The sequence below is a fragment of the Quercus suber genome, unplaced genomic scaffold (genome assembly GCF_002906115.3).
Source record: "Quercus suber isolate HL8 unplaced genomic scaffold, Cork oak 2.0 scaffold_552, whole genome shotgun sequence".
Classification (NCBI taxonomy): domain Eukaryota; kingdom Viridiplantae; phylum Streptophyta; class Magnoliopsida; order Fagales; family Fagaceae; genus Quercus; species Quercus suber.
The window spans coordinates 315,488-333,198 of NW_027070000.1; the positions used below are offsets into that span (position 1 = coordinate 315,488).

A 17,711-nucleotide genomic window follows, 5' to 3' on the forward strand; every position below is an offset into this window, starting at 1 on the left:
TTTTTTTTTTTGTGTATTTACTTTACAACAAATTGTGTATCGCAATAGTTCATTATAATATGGTGCTTCTTGTGTGGCAAATATTACCAGTCATGTTTTCTGCGCTTCCGCTACTTTTCTATATGTCACATTCTGATCATAATGTTGTCATTGCCCATTATCATTATAGCTCATTGCATTAGGAAACAATTATTAAAGAGAATTTTGTATGTTTGGATGTTTGCCTTAGGTAGTGTTCACTTCACTTCTTCTATACAATTTATTGAGGTTTTAAACTTAAGAATATAATTCTTTAGAAGCTACTCTAGTGTACCAAAGCATTTTCCTCTTTCTAGTAAAATGTTTATTTACTTACAAAAAGCAGGGGAGTCAATTCCGTACCGTACTGGCCGGTACGGCCGGAATATACCATACCAGCCAGCAATCCGGTACGTATAACCCCCCTGTTTCGTACCGGAAAAAATACCGGCCGTACCAGCCAATTTCGGGCAATACTGGCTGGTATTGAGTGTACCGGCCAGTACAGAAAAAAGTTTTTTTTTTTTTTTTTTTTAAGTTTTGTAAATTTTGAATTTTTGTTAGGGCAGAATGGTAACTTATTTGCATTAACTTATTAGTATTATTTATTTTCTTAGTATGCAATGGTAACTTTAAGCTTTCTATTTTTTATATTGTGTTTTTTTTTTCTTTTAATTGATACTAAAGTCTAAAACCATGATTAATTAGTTTTGAATTGAGGAAATGTTTTATGGTAAACTTTTATATTTATTATAATACACACACACACACACACACACACACACACACGCATACATACATATTTATTTATTTATAAATATAAAAAATAGTGGTAAACTCAAAATGGTACACCGGTATTGACCGGTATCCGAAATATGTCGTACCGCTAGCCAAACCAATACAGCCTACATACGGTATTAACTCTCTTGACCAAAAGGGGGGTAAAGCAGCAGTTATGTCAAACTCAAACCCTTGGTTTAATTTTGACCGCTAGCCAAACCAGTACATGCCACATCATCAAAAAAATGCCACATCATTAAAAAAATTGTCCAGTCATTGTTCCGTTAAGCACGTAAGTAACACTGTTAACACCTGTTAGTAAAAGGATCAATACAACTCAGTTTTAAAACTTAAGGGACTAATTGTGCTCGCTTCAAACTTAAGGGATCAATTGCGCACATAGGGCAAACTTAAGGGACTAATAGTGTAGTTTCGCCTTTATTTAAATATGATTTATTCATTTTCTTATTACTTTTCTCATAATTGTCAATATCGTTTGATATACGATACGTATCGTATTGTATATGCATATATATCGTATAAAATTATACGATATATAAACACGTGGGTTTAAAATATGTTTTTTGAAAAAAAAAAATTATTTGAGCCATACAAGTTATTAGACTTTTTTTTAACACAAAATTATGAGTTTTTCTACTACCACAAACAAATTCACAATTTTTACCACAACTCTCCTATGTGTCAGACTTTGATTCGTTGTCTGTTACTTTCATATAGACCCACTACTTTTTTTTCCACCAATCATAGTCAGCCATACGAGTGAGTCATGGCAAAAATTGTGCATTTTTTTGTGGTACTAGATTTTTTGCAAAATTATTAAGCTACTTGATTGAGCCAAATAAAATAACATGTCCATGAGGGTTTTTTTTTTCTTCTACAAAATTTGGACAACACACTTGACACTACACTTTCATATTTGCAAATTGTTTTCCATACTATTTAAGATATTAAATGACAATATAATTTTTATTTATTTTTTTTTCGTTATTATTGTTATAAGTCTAAGAAGCTAGAATACCAAATACATAAATAAATAAATAAAGGAAGATTGTTAGGAACTCGGAGGTTCCTAATGGGGATGGGTGTGAATTGTAGGGAATGGATGGGGATTGTAGGGAAATTGACTTAATTCGAGATAGGTACCCTCCATAGAGAAATAGAGAGATTAAGAGAGAGAGAGAGAGAGAAAGAGAGAGAGAGAGATGCACTAAGGCACTAACAAATTGGTTTATTCTTCATTGATATCTCATATTGGATTACAATCATGTATTTATAGGAGATTAGTTCTAATCTAATTGGCCTACATGGTCTCATCCTATTGGTTCTATTATTCTCCATGTGCATTAATAATTTCAACATGTGCTAAATGTGATTAACATGCCTCATCCTATTGGTTCTATTATTCCCCATGTGCATTAATAACTCCAACATGTGCTAAATGTTATTAACATGTTTAGAATTGTAACTAACTAACTAAATCTCAATACACCAATTATTATCCATATGCTTATAGTACTCCTAACATTTCCCTCCCCTTGAAAACACCTTGCCCACAAGGTGGTGTTGTGAAATAGCATCTTCATCAAAGGAGATCTTCCAATGGACCAATATTGTAGTGACATTTTGATCACCATATTCAGGCATTTCTCTTTGACAAGCAGTCCTGTGCACATGAAGGTTTCTTCTTTGTAGATCTTCAAAATTTGCTCGAATTCTTGAGCCTTCAATGGTTCTTCAATCTTTAAGGTCTCATTGGTTCTTTCAGCCTTGAAATGTTCTTGTATCCTCAAGACATCATTCGATTCTAGAACCATTAAAATTGTTGCGCTTGTATCTTGGATTCTTGGATCACCGACACTTGGATTGCCAATTCTTGAATCATAGACTCTTGAATGGAAGCCTTCATTGGTGCATCAAGAATGGGTTCTTGGAAGATCATCATCACCTTCTTTGTTGGTTCTTTCGACTGAACTTCAAGGGCAGCATGTACATGTACATCATCATCCACTTTGACACAAAATCAACATCCCAGCTTGTAACAACAGTAGTAGATTCTTGGAACTTGATTTGTTCTTTGACTTTCATTGAATCGAGAGATTGTAACTCCTCTTCCATCATGTTCTCGAGACCCTCTTGCAATCTTGAGAGCTCTTCCTTCATGGCCATGTTAGATTCATCCAAGGCCTTCATCTTCTTTGAAATATCCTTAACTTCTTCTAAAGCTTTGTTCAACATTTGCTGTATTTCTTTCAAAAGCTTTCTTTCATCACAGTTGCTCGTCTCAAGATCAACGGCTCTGATACCATTTGTTAGGAACCTGGTGGTTCCTAATGGGGATTGATGGGAATTATAAGGGAATGAATGGGGATTGTAGGGAAATTGACTTAATTCGAGGTAGTCACCCTCCATAGAGAGAGAGAGAGAGAGAGAGAGAGATCTAGAGAGAGTGAGAGAGAAAGATGCACTAATGCACTAACAAATTGGTTTATTCTTCATTGATATCTCATATTGGATTACAATCATGTATTTATAGGAGATTAGCTCTAATTTCATTGGCCCACATGGCCTCATTCTATTGGTTCTATTATTCTCCATGTGCATTAATAATTTCAACATGTGCTAAATGTGATTAACATGTCTCATCCTATTGGTTCTATTATTCCCCATATGCATTAATAACTCCAAAATGTGCTAAATGTGATTAACATGTTTAGAATTGTAACTAACTAACTAAATCTCAATACACCAATTATTATCCATATGCTTATAGTATTCCTAACAAAGATTATTAAAATAAAGAACAAGAAGAGATAATGAATGGTGATGATGATGTAGAAAATGTTAAAGAATAAATAATTTTGTAAGATAATGAACATCATGATAACATAGACTTAGATGGAGTTGATTAGACAAGATAATGGATTTGATGAAAATAAATAATTTTGGCTCATGTGTCATCTTTTGGGTTTGATCAATCTAAATGTTTATGTTATAAAAATATATTAATTTGACTTATTTAGTTAGCTTTGTTAAACATTATTATATAAGTAATGGTTAAATTTGTCATTAGTTGAATATATTCTAAATTCATAATGAATATACTTTTTATGTATGTATATTTATAATTCTTTTATAAATTCATTTGGTGTTTGTGTATCTCAAAATATATGATACATGATACAGAAGAATATAAAATTAATTTATGATACAATCCACGTTTTGACAATTATGATTTTTCTCACTTTTTATAACACCCACTTTGGGGAATGAACAATGTTCCCAAAATAGAGAGCAATTGTAGAAAATTCCTATTTGGGGGGTAAGTTTTTGGGTGATTTTTTTTTTTAGTTACTTATATTCACCTGTTATCCTACTTCAACTCTAAGCAAACTGCTAGGTTTCTACCAATGCTCTAAGTAAATTCCTCATTTCTTATTTGTCCGAAAATTTTCCTTTAACTTAGCAAGTCAGCTAATTACGTATTGTTGCTTCCTAAGATTCATTCCCCCTACATAATCACTTATTCCAGAATACAAATACTATTCACAAGTGATTATTTTAAAGATTCAATCCGGGTCGTTTGTTTACAGGGCAAACTTTGGTCAAACAAGCTACATGGGACTTAAGGGTAGCAAAATTGGACAGACCTACAAACCCGACACGACACGAAATTAGCAGGTTATGGGTTGAAGTTTAATGAGTTCGAGTTATATTCGGGTTAACATGACTAACTTGTTTAATAAACGGGTTGAGTTAGTGTTCAACACATAAAACTCGTTTGACCCGTTTAATTAAATGAGATTTTACCAATATACCCTTCAAACTCTAGTTATATAAACTTATTAGTTGTTGTGGTTTACTTTCTTTGACATATTATGATTGATTATTTGTAATATTGAAATATACTTTAGTTTTGAATGATTATTTGTGATGTAGTTACTCGTTAATTCTGAATTTATATTAAAAGTATTTATTTGTTTGTTTTTTCATAATTTTTTTTTTCTTTTCATTTTGATAAAATCTGATAAATAAATCGATATGACTAACCTATTTAATAAATGGGTTATGTTAGGGTTGAGGAATCTTGACCCATTTAATAAACATGTCAGATTAGTGTTGACCTATATAATCGAATACTCATGAGTTGACACAACACGAACCGACACGCCCACCCTAATGGGACTGTGAGGTGTGACCTTGTGAGAAAATCATAGGAAGGAGGGATGTGAAACATTATCTTTTTAATCCCTCCCAATAAATTATGAGAAAAATTGGAAAGATTGAGAACCCATTCAAGTCCCAATGATTCATTGGGATTGATTGGGTTCCCAATCTTTCCACCCAACATATTAAGTGAACATTTGTCGCAATCTTCCAAACCTAATCAAGCCCCAATATTTGTCAATATTTATTGACAAATATTGCCCCAACATTTGTCGCAATCTTCCAAACTAATATAGTTGACAAATTTAATCAGGATTAATTAGAAAGTATTTACAGAACAAATTAAAACAAGAAGAGCGAGCGAATAGCAAAAGAATATGAGAAATCCTTTCAAGCTATTCTTTAGACTGTTTTTAGTAAAGCTATGGACGGTGCTATAAAGGATCAAATCAAAGAAGCATGGCAAGTTCCAGAAATCATGCAATATGAGAAGTATTTGGGGCTGCCATCCTTTGTGGGGAGAGGAAAGAAAGAAAGTTTCAACTACATTAAAGAGAGGGTGTGGCGAAAAATCCAAGGTTGGGAAGGGAAGCTACTTTCCCAAGCGGGTAGAGAGGTGTTGATAAAGTCAGTCATCCAAGCCATTCCCACTTATACAATGGGATGCTTCAAAATTCCAATGGGCCTATGTAATGAGATCGAAGCTATGATAAAAAAATTTTGGTGGGGTCAAAGATGCAACCGCAGGAAGATACATTGGATGAAATGGGATGAGTTGACAAAGTCTAAAGATGTAGGTGGTATGGGCTTTAGAGATTTGGCAAAATTCAATGACTCCCTATTAGCAAAGTAAGCATGGAGCCTTTTACATAATCAAAATTCCCTTTTCTACAAAGTTTTCAAGGCTCGGTTTTTTCCTAACTCAACTATCATGGAGGCAAAGGAGTCTAGGATGGGTTCTTATGCTTGGAGGAGTATACTCGTAGGAAGGGATGTAATTCAAAGGGGAGCTCGATGGAGAGTGGGCGATGGAAAAAAAATTAGAATTTGGCAAGACCATTGGCTGCCAAGGAAACACCCTCCACTTGCACTATCTTGTCCCTTGACAGATTTTGAAAATGCAACAGTGGACATCTTAATCGACCCACAAAATAGGCAATGGAATGTAGATATGGTGGATGGGCTGTTTAATACTGAAGAAGCAAAAATAGTAAAAAGTATTCCCTTAAGCCAGGAAGTAGTAGAGGATATCTTATTTTGGCCTTACTCTTGTGATGGAAGGTATAGTTGTAAAACCGGGTATAGATTCTTGAAAGAGGAGGAGGAGCTGACTGTGGAATCAAGGGAGGTTACAAATGAAGATAAGCAGGTTTGGAGGGAGATTTGGTGTTTAAAGGTTCCACCAAAAGTAAGGAATCTGCTGTGGCGTGCTTGCCGTGAAGCCCTGCCCACAAAGAGTGCTCTGTTTCGCCGCAAAATATCACCAGATCCTTTATGTGTTAGATGTCAAGCTTCAGCCGAGACCCCTTTGCACGCCTTGTGGTCTTGCTCTGAACTTGATTCGGTGTGGTCAGATAGGATGCTCTGGAGCAACAGGGATTCAATGCAATTCATGGATTTCAAAGAACTCTTCTCATGGCAGATAAAAAACAAAAACCAGCTTGAGCTTTTCGCTGTCACAGTCTGGACAATATGGAACCAGCGGAACCGGGTTCGGGTTAACCAGCCAGCGGATGCACTTCACCAGCTTGCCCACCTCTCCAAGGTCTAGTTGGATGATTACCGTGGCAGGCTATTCAGTCCAGACACACAGGTGCTACAGGTCCGGAGCTTAGAGAATCGGTGGAGACTGCCACCATCAGAATTTTACAAAATAAATTTTGACGGTGCGGTATTTCCACGTGAGAAGAAAACAGGGGTCGGAGTCGTGATCCAAGATCACAGAGGCCAGGTCATTGCATCTAGTTCAAAGCTAGTTCATCAACAACTTTGCAGCACCGAGATTGAAGCGCTGGCAGCTGGTTGGGCTCTCTCTTTTGCACTGGACGTTGGTGTTAAACGAGCCATCTTGGAAGGAGATTCTTTGACTGTGATTAAAGGTCTGATGGAGGAGGAAAGAATGCTGGTACCATTGGGTTTACTAATTGAGGATGCAAAAAGTTTGTCACACAATTTTGATGAATTATGTTACTCTCATACAAAGAGGGAATGTAATGCGTTAGCTCATAATCTGGCTAGACATGCTGTAAGCATACCAGATTTTTTAGTATGGATGGAGGAAGTTCCATCACAGTTTCAATATGTACTTGAAGCCGACTCTGTAGGCTTATTTTAATAAAATAAATTCCATGGTTGGACCCTCAAAAAAAAAAAAAAAATTAAGCATTTATATGGTTTGAACGGTCAAACTTTTGTGAGTGTTGATTTTGACTAAAACCCGACTATTTGATCGGATTACTTTTGATCCTATATTAAAAAGTTTGAAACTCTTTTAAGTTGACTGTTTGAGGGGAACAAATCACAATTAAAACTGAATAAAACAAATAATGTTCAACTTATAGAAATTGATGCAAATATTACAACAAACATTTATCTAAACATAAACTTGTAACACATGCAAGCTATTAAAAAAATAATTATGTTCATACATGTTCATTTTTTATTTGGGTACCATGCTATACACATAAAAGAGAAAATGTAAAGACTTTACATTAAATTGTGTCTTTTTTTTTTTTTTTTTCAAAACCAATACCAATGAAATTGAGTCTCTTTTTACTTTGTTAATCAACCAAATGTAAAGACTTTTTATTACTTTTTGATAATTGTTCCCCTAATCTTTAAGGGGCAACTAGCTGCAACAAAGAGGGGATTAGTGTGCTCCCCATTCCAATTCCAAAACTAACTGGAATTTGTAGTTCACCTACGTACCCAACTATGAATATGAGATTCATTAAAAGGATTGAGCATGTGCATCCCATTTTTTCAAAAGCACTCCCGTCAAAAGGGTGCCTTCAAATGTGGTGAGGAGTTGTAAATTCTTAAAGGTAGTTGCATCCTTGCCGTCAAAAGTGTGCCTGCAAATGTGGAGAGGAGTTGTAAATTCATGAAGGTAGTTGCATTCTTGTGCTGTTCATTTCCAACCTTCCCGTTTAGTGAGATTTTAGAGGGTTATGACGGCTATAGCCAAGCCACTTAGGTTTGCTATAGCCGCCAAGACTAGTATAAATAATGATAATGTTCAACTTATAGAAATTGATGAAAATATTACAACAAACATTTATCTAAACATAAACATGTAACACATGCAAGCTATTGAAAAAATATTATGTTCATCCATGTTCATTTGTTTTTTGGTACCATGCTATACACATAAAAGAGAAAAAAGTAAAGACTTTTTATTAAATTGAGTTTTTTTCTTCAAAACAAATAATTAAGCATTTATATGGTTTGAACGGTCAAACTTTTGTGAGTGTTGATTTTGACTAAAACCCGACTATTTGATCGGATTACTTTTGATCCTATATTAAAAAGTTTGAAACTCTTTTAAGTTGACTGTTTGAGGGGAACAAATCACAATTAAAACTGAATAAAACAAATAATGTTCAACTTATAGAAATTGATGCAAATATTACAACAAACATTTATCTAAACATAAACTTGTAACACATGCAAGCTATTAAAAAAATTATTATGTTCATACATGTTCATTTTTTATTTGGGTACCATGCTATACACATAAAAGAGAAAATGTAAAGACTTTTCATTAAATTGTGTCTTTTTTTTTTTTTCAAAACCAATACCAATGAAATTGAGTCTCTTTTTACTTTGTTAATCAACCAAATGTAAAGACTTTTTATTACTTTTTGATAATTGTTCCCCTAATCTTTAAGGGGCAGCTAGCTGCAACAAAGAGGGGATTAGTGTGCTCCCCATTCCAATTCCAAAACTAACTGGAATTTGTAGTTCACCTACGTACCCAACTATGAATATGAGATTCATTAAAAGGATTGAGCATGTGCATCCCATTTTTTCAAAAGCACTCCCGTCAAAAGGGTGCCTTCAAATGTGGTGAGGAGTTGTAAATTCTTAAAGATAGTTGCATCCTTGCCGTCAAAAGTGTGCCTGCAAATGTGGAGAGGAGTTGTAAATTCATGAAGGTAGTTGCATTCTTGTGCTGTTCATTTCCAAACTTCCCGTTTAGTGAGATTTTAGAGGGTTATGACGGCTATAGCCAAGCCACTTAGGTTTGCTATAGCCGCCAAGACTAGTATAAATAATGATAATGTTCAACTTATAGAAATTGATGAAAATATTACAACAAACATTTATCTAAACATAAACATGTAACACATGCAAGCTATTGAAAAAATATTATGTTCATCCATGTTCATTTGTTTTTTGGTACCATGCTATACACATAAAAGAGAAAAAAGTAAAGACTTTTTATTAAATTGAGTTTTTTTCTTCAAAACAAATACCAAAGCAATTGAGTCTTTTTTTAGTTTGTTAATCGACAAAGGTGATATAAACAATAAAATTAGAATTTAATACCAATAAGATTCTTAATTGTTGAAGCAACCATGTTAGTGTATATGGCAATGATTTCTCTGGTCCCCAAACCTTCTCCAGTAGTATTTGGGCCCCAATTAATTTATATGAGAGCTTTTTCACAATCCTACCATTTGAGCTCCAAACTTCACTTGGTCAGTCCAAACTCAACCTTTCTCCCTTTATCCACTCTGCTTCCCTCTGTTTCCCTAGTATGGGTTTCTTCTTCTCAATCTCTCTCCCTATTTTTTCCAACCCCCTTTTGTTGACCCTCTTCCCCTTTTATAGTCTCTCATTAGTAGGGTTATCATCATTACCATTTTCCCAATTCACACGTATTTCCACGTCCATCAGAATCCTAAGGAATCCTCACAACTTCTGAGGATTCTCTTGGAATTTGTTCTAGACGTCAAATAGTGCTCGGTTGCAAATCCCCCAAAGGCACTGACAATGCTCGGTTACCGACCTTAATTTGACTATCCCTTTTCTAACTTCCTTTTAAATTACTAATTAGTATTGGGCCGAATTCGGCTCGAACGCAATACAGTTTACCCCGAATAGTATCCTAAGATTCTTGCCCATTTTCTTAGTGGACTAATACCATCCCTAATGTGCTGGGCCTTGGTCACATGGGTCGTTCTCGGTCTCACGGGCCCAAGCCCCTACAATAGCTCCCCATGATCCCATTTTCATGTAGTGGAAATGGGATTAGGGTTCATCGCTTGGTGGTTAACTAGGTTTTCTCTCTCTTCCTCTTTTTAAAAATGACAGTTGCATCTTGGGAAGATCAACCGTCATTCAATTAATGCAGCAGACATGACTGCTCATCCTTTACATGCACGTGGCAGCATTTGTGACATCGGACAATCAAGATGATCTAACACTTCAATTACTAAGGCACACGTGAAAAGACACAACGGTAAGTATTGATTGGTTTTTTGCAGTTACATTAAATGACCCTCATTCTTGTAAATACTCACACAGTTTATGTTTTTATTTTCTTTAGTTTATTATAATTTCAGATTCTTGCTTCTCTCTCGTTCCTGAGCCCTTATTCTCCCTCCAAGACCATCCTCGTCACCAAAAAGTCACTTAGTAAGTCTTCTTCCCTCTATCTTTCTCCTAATAATTCCGTTAGTTTCAGAAAAAATGGGTTTTTCTTATCTCTTGAAAACTAATGCAGGCGTAGAATCCTTCAAAGTTAGGTTCAACATCCCTCGTGATGTTAATATATCGTACTGTCATAAGGGAGACATAAAAGACCAAATGTTGCCTTATGTAGTATTTTCCCTTTAAAGTCAATACTTGAGGGTGCGTTAGGTTCCCTATAGATCCCTTATTGCTTAGGACTCTTAGCTTTTACGTACTTAGCCTCAACCAGTGTTTACCCAACTTTTATAGGGCAGTCAATTGTGTGGGGCTTCTTAACTAATTATATGGCTCAGCCTTACCCACCATGACATTAACTTCCTATATTCCATTCAGGGGAGCCTAAAGCATGGGTATTACCTTCAGACTCGAAACATGATGGTTAGGTTGATATCTTATCTCCTCAACTCTAATAAGAACTCAGCGGGGGAATTTGTGAGAGTGAACGGGAACTGGCTGAATGGCGAGATGACCTGCCTGACCTCTCCTCGCCAGATTGGTCGGTATATTCTTTTTCCGACTCCTTGACACACCTATATTGTGCTTTTCTTCCCCCTTTTTGCATACATTACTATTTTATTTTTATATATTTGTTTTTGGATGCCTCATTAACCCACCTTTTACTCCCGATTGTAGTTTCCAAGAAATTTCAACCGGATATAAGCGTAGTGCAAGCTCAAGAGCTCAATTTCATCTTACGTTCAGAAATATTTGTGCATTACAATGGGCAGTTAAGAGCATCCCATCTGATCTTGGGTTGCGTAGCTTCTTACAAGAGCTACCAAGACTCCTTGAGTGCTTTAACCGTAGGCAACCCACTTTTGTCATATCTTGACATTCGGTTGCCAAGATTCTTGTCGAACGAACTTACAACTGGTGAAGCGAGACACCTAAGGCCTAGATTAGTCAGACAAGACTCCCTTGAACCTATACTAGATAGTTCGGAGGATAACATTTTTTAGGGCCGAGCAGTACATATTCCAGTAGAAGCCCACGTTTTAGAAGACCTTATAGCTGAAGGCCCTATTGCCAAGGACCCGGTTGTTGAGGACGTAGTTGCCGAAGGCCCAGTTACCAAAGAGCCTACTCCGACCAACCCAACCGCAAGGATGGTTCAGAAATGCTATATGGCTTTGGACTGTTGGTTCCTAGCAGCGCAGATCGTTGGGAGCCAAGCTACCTTTATGTCTATCTCTTAGCAGACAATCCCTCTAGCTTCCCAACAACAAAGGAAGAAACAGAAGGGTGCTGATGGTGCTACAATCAGGACCGACACTTCCTCGTCACCCAGCTCGCTACTCCAGTCTTTGGCCAGATAGCAACTCAACCTACCGGCAAGACCCCTCAAGAGACACGACCTGTAAATCAGTCAGTCATAATTGGTTCTCAAGTGGCTTCTGCCTCTTCTGGTCCCTCTACCGGGTGGGAGTGTAGCTTTCACCTGGGAGACAAGGCCCTACCCTTCGATTCATATGTTTAGACATGGAGGAGTGGCCTTGGGGGACAGGTGTCCGATAGCCTCGGTAAGGCTCTGTTGCTGCCTGCCGAACTGGAGCACTAATTACACGACTAAGATGAAGATCTCATTCTTAAGCTGAAGTGGCACAACATAATAGTAAGCTTTCATTTCTTTGAACTTTTGTTGTTTTGTTTGCTTTTTTGGCCCCTTTTTTTTTACTTTCCCTTTCTGCTTTTATAAGTGTTAATACTCAAAATATTTTGACCTTGTCCTATTCTGTTATTGTCTCAGGCCGCCCAATTAACCCATGTTGTAGAGGGTCCACTAAAGGAGGTAATAGAGGAGGCAGACAAGGAAAAGTCCCTCAAGCAGGCAGTCGAGGCAAGCTTGAAGGAGAAGACCTTAGGGCTAAATGTGATGGAGATAAGGGCAACCATAGCTGAGAAGGCACTGGAGTTGGACGAGTAGAAAGTCGAAGGTATTCAGGAAAAGCTTGGCAAGACCAAACTTAAGCCCCTTAGAGATGGTGAGCCTTGTTTCTGCTCGGGACAAAAAGCTTACTGACCTAAAGAATATGGCGAAGACTCAGAAGAAAACTTATTATAATAAAGGTTTTAGGGATGCTAAGAACTTAGCTAGACTAGTAATCTTTCAGCCCAGGAAGTTTGGGTTTTTGGAGGGTTGGATGGCTACAGTGAATGTTATCGGTCTCCCCGAAACCTCCCCATTTAGTAGTGCCAACCATATCCCGTTACCAGAAGACCCAAAGGCTAAGGCTCAGGCTCCAGAGCAAGATGAGGATAGCAGTGAGGAGGAGGAGGGTACCAAGAGCCTCGAGACAACAGAGTTGTCTTAGCAAATTGACTCCCACGTGGTGGTGCTTGATGAAGAAAACTCGACAACCGCCGCTATTCCAGTGATACAAGACGCTACTTAGCCTGCTACTGGCTCTGACCTTCTAGTTACCAGCAAAGCTTCCATGATAGGCCCCATTGTTCCTGACAACTCGAGTGCCTGATTCCTTTGAACCATTTTTGTTATGTGTTATCACTACTAGTTATATTTTTTTAATTGGTCAAATTTCGGCCAACACTCCATGTACTTAACTAATTAAGTAAGTATCTGTGTACTGAACTTTTTAAAGTTTTTTTTTAAAGTTGATGATTTTAAGTCCTCTTGGTTAAATACATTAACTTACTTTATTATAGCATGATTGCTTGAGATGTGTTAACATTGATGACTTAATTTCCCCAAGTGTTAATGTTCGGTAATGCCAAAAATATTTTGATGTTATTGATTTAATTTCCTCAAGTGTTAACGTTTGGTAACACAGGAAATGCACCCATGTTCCCCAACCAAGCAACAGATTTGCCATAGATTTTTCTTTCTTTTTCTTATCGGTGATTTTAGCTAAGAACCAGTCCCTCTTCCTGGGGATGGGTTTATTATGGTTGCTTCGTGATTCAACGATCTAGTTCATGCCATGACCAATTTCATGAACTTAGAAAATTTATTGAGGTTTTCATCGTTATAATAATTTACTAAGGTTTCCACCTGGTCGATGACAGGAGTCATGCCGAGGCCAAGATTCTATCCTTAGAGAAATTCATTAAGGCTTTCACTTGGTCAATGACCGGAGTTAGGTTGAGGCCAACTTTCTGTCCTTAGGAGTATTTGTCAAGGTTTTCGCCTAGTTGGTGACCAGAGTCCGACTGAGGCCAGGTTTCTATCCTTAGGAATATTTGTTAAGGTTTCCGCCTGGTCGATGACAATAGTCAGACTGAGGCTAGATTTCTGTCCTTAGGAATATTTTGATAAGTATATGCACAAATGTTTTCTTTTTACTCGTAATCTAAACAAGGCAAGATAATTGAATTTCTTCTACTTTCACTGTTCAAGTTAATATAGAGTTTTGGACATACATCCCACATTTTGCATTACACTCAGGGATAGTACTTTTTCAAATTACAAACATTCCATGGTCGGGGCAAGGGCCTTTCTTTCATGTCTTCTAAGTAATAAGCTCCTGCTCTGGCCGTCGCCGTTACTCGGTTGGGTCTTCCTAATTCAGCGCCAGTTTACCAGCATTATGATCTTTCATACTCCCAACAGCCTTCCGCAGAACAAGGTCCTCTACCACGACTTGGCATATTCCTACAGAGACCCCTAAAGAAGGAGTGAATTCAACCACAAAGTCTGCTAGCACCTAACCCTTAATAGAATTTCTCGGCTTGTAACGTATGTCAAACGTTCCCAATCTTGTCCCCCACTTCGCTATCCTCCCTGTGAAATCTAACCTCCTTAATAGTGACTACAAAGGGTACTCAGTCAATACCCATACTATATGAGCTTGAAAATAATGCGATAACTTCCTCATAGCATGTATGAGGGCTAGCACCATTTTCTCCAGTGGCAAATACCGAGTCTCTGCATCCACCAATGTTTTGCTAAGGTAATATACTGGCCTCTAAACTCCTTCATGTTGCCTAATTAGCACCAAACTAATGGCATGGTCAGAGACTGCCAAATACATGTATAAATCCTCATCAGGCTCAGGTTGGGACAAGATGGGTGGGCTGGCTAGGTAAGACTTTAAGTCTTTAAATGCTAAGTCACATTCCTCGGTCCATTAAAAACCTTTCCACTTTTTCAGCAACTGATAGAACAATCTACATCTGTCTGCCAATCTTGATACAAACCTATTCAGAGCGGCAATCATACCAGCAAACTTTTGAACTTCTTTAGGGTTGTTAGGCGGGTGTAGCTGTTGAATAGCTGTTATCTGGTCGGGGTTCACTTCTATGTCTCACGTGGTTATCATATAACCCAAGAACTTGCCTGCCTCACTTCAAAAGTGCATTTCTTTGCGTTAAGGTGTAACTTATGTTGTATGCTGCCTCAATATAGTAAAGACCTCCACCAAGTCAGGGGCGTGCCCCACACTCTCCTTAGTCTTCACCACCATGTCATCAATGTAAACCTCCATCGTTTTACTGATCAAGCCCTTGAACATGCGAGTGACCATTCGCTAGTACATAGCCCCTGCATTTTTCAGATTTGAAGGCATCACCGTGTAATGGTAATTTCCTTTGGGCATGATAAAAGAAGTTTTCTCCTGATCCTCGGGGGCCAAAAAAAATTTGATAGAAGCCCTGAAAGGCATCCATAAAGCTCATCCTCTGGTGTCCTACTATATCATCCACTAACTGATCTATCTTCGACACTGGAAATGGGTCCTTTGAGCATGTTCGGTTTAGGTTGGTGAAGTCAATGCAAACTTTCCACTTTCCATTTTTCTTTTTCACCACCACCGTATTAGCTAGCCATTCAAGGAAGAACACTTCCTTTATGGCCACTAACCGTTTTTATTTCTCCACCTCCTCCTTCACTGCCTCCACATGGGGTTTCGTGGACTCCCTCGGCCTTTGTTTCCTTGGTGGAACTAGAGGGTCCACATTTAACTTATGCATGATAAAAGCCGAGTCAACCCTGGGCACTTTGTATGGACTCCATGCGAACACGTCCAAATTTTGTACCAATGATAACAAAATTTCCACTTAGTCTTCTACTGACAAACTTTTTCCTATCTAGAAATAACTATTAGAATACGGCATAATTGGTATCTAAACCAACTCTTCTGCATTGTCTACCCCCGTTAAACCCTCGGTCATCGGTAATTGCTACAAAGGCTCTCAATCAGCTTGGTCCTTCTACTTAATTTCATGGTTTATCACTAAGCATTGCCTTGCTACCTTTTGATCAACTCAGACTACTGCAACCCCATCTTCTGTAGGGAATTTCAGCTTCTGGTGTAGTGTTGATGGCACGGTCCCTATGGCATGGATCCAAGGGTGTCCCAAAATCACCGTGTAGGGTGAGAAGATGTTGACCACGATAAAATTAACTTCCACTTCTTTTCCCTCGATCACTATCGGGAGCTTTATTTGTCCCTCTAAAGTCACAATTTTCCCATCAAACCCTACAAGCGGAGTATCATACCTACTCAAATCCTCAAGCTTCAACCCCAATCCCTAATAGAGATCAGGGTACATAATCTTAGCTCCATTCCCTTGATCTATCATAACCCTCTTTACCAGGAATTTAGTCACCATTAAAGCGTCATCATGTGGCTGGGACGTTCCTTCCAAGTCTGCTTCACTAAAAGTGATTGAGATTGAGGTCTTCCTAGGTCTCTTCTTAGGTCGGTCCATAACATCAGTCTCAGGTGGAGTCATTACACTCAATATGCCCCTCCGACTATTCAAGCTTACACCTCGAGAGGTTGCATGGATAACCTTAATAAGGGAGGGAGAGGGGTATGGATAACCTTAATAACTCCTAAGGGAGGGGGAAGGGCATGATCATTTTGATTTCCCGATCCTTGGCCAACACTCGCTCCTTCTTGGCCAACCAAAAACTCTTTAAGGTGCCCAACTTTTACCAGCTACTCCAAGTTATCCTTCAACACACGGCACTGCTTGATGGTATGCCCCTTTTCTTGATGATAGGTACAAAAAAAAATTTGATTCCTTCTCGTTGGGCCCCCACCCATATTTCTCGGCTGATAGGCCAAGAAAATATAGACCCCTTGTGATGAATTAACCAATTAATTAGCCAAGTTGATTAATTAATCAGATTAACATACAATTTGTGTGGCAACACAAACAAATCACTAAATAACTAAATATGCAGCGAAAATTAAATAACATGGTGATTTGTTTAAGAATGGGGAAAACCTACATAGCAAAAACCCCACTTGGTGATTTTAAGATCACCACTCCCGAGAATCCACTATTATCACAACAAGCGGTTACAAGTAAAGGAAACCAAGTACCTTATACCAACCTATAGTTGAACCTTTACCCCAATACCCAATTGGACTTGTTCTGCAGTGACAATCTCTCCTTTTGATGCACGGCTCCCAGTACGTGACTAACCAATTCCGTGAATTCTAGTACGCGACTTAATCACCAATTTGAGAAAGATGTTGACTACAAAGTTCTTTAGCTCTTCACACAATGAAGATCAAGAAGCTCCTTGGTTACAAAACCCTACGGTGTACAAACACAACAGCTTCTTCAAGAGAAAGATGAACTAGGACAAATTCTATCTCTGGTCATAATTTGCATGAACAAAACTTTGCTTCACACTCGCGCAACTGTTTCAAGCTTTGACGGCCCTTAAAATAATCTTTATATATGTTTAGGGTTGTGAGAAAAGAAAGCCCAAACATATACTCATGGATTAGATGAAAATCAGAGCTGAAAATCTGTTTTTCATAAACCTCGATAGATAGCTTATCTATCGAGCTAGTTGTCAAGCATCAAGCTTCAGAAACTTTTAAACCTCGATAGATAGTAGCTGTCGAGATTTAAAATCCAACACTTCTTCACTTTTTTCTTGGACAGACTTGTATGGCTTTAACACTTAATCTTGAAACCTTGTTCCTTGAAGTATTAAACACATCCTAGATCTACCAAATTACAAGTAAAGTGTATTTTTCAAAGGATTAACCAATTCTAATATGACATATATTCCTAATATTAAATCACATATGTCCTAACATCGGCCA

At 37.7% G+C, this 17,711-nt stretch overlaps 1 protein-coding gene across 1 annotated transcript; it reads right to left on the reverse strand.

The window, feature by feature from the left end:
- Positions 1-15,903: 15,903 nt before the first annotated feature.
- On the reverse strand, positions 15,904-16,374 carry LOC112033042 (uncharacterized). Its single transcript, XM_024065819.1, has 2 exons — positions 16,234-16,374; positions 15,904-16,170 (listed from the first exon to the last, which is right to left on the reverse strand). Exons 1-2 carry the CDS (start codon positions 16,372-16,374, stop codon positions 15,904-15,906), a joined length of 408 nt encoding a protein of 135 aa, XP_023921587.1.
- Positions 16,375-17,711: the final 1,337 nt, after the last annotated feature.

Excerpts from the sequence above, each read along its gene's own strand:
- LOC112033042 (XM_024065819.1), bottom strand. The coding sequence starts at position 16,374 with ATGACTCCACCTGAGACTGATGTTATGGACCGACCTAAGAAGAGACCT. Across the intron at positions 16,171-16,233 it reads TAATGGTGACTAAATTCCTG|GGATTGGGGTTGAAGCTTGA; the intron begins GTAAAGAGGGTT and ends GATCTCTATTAG.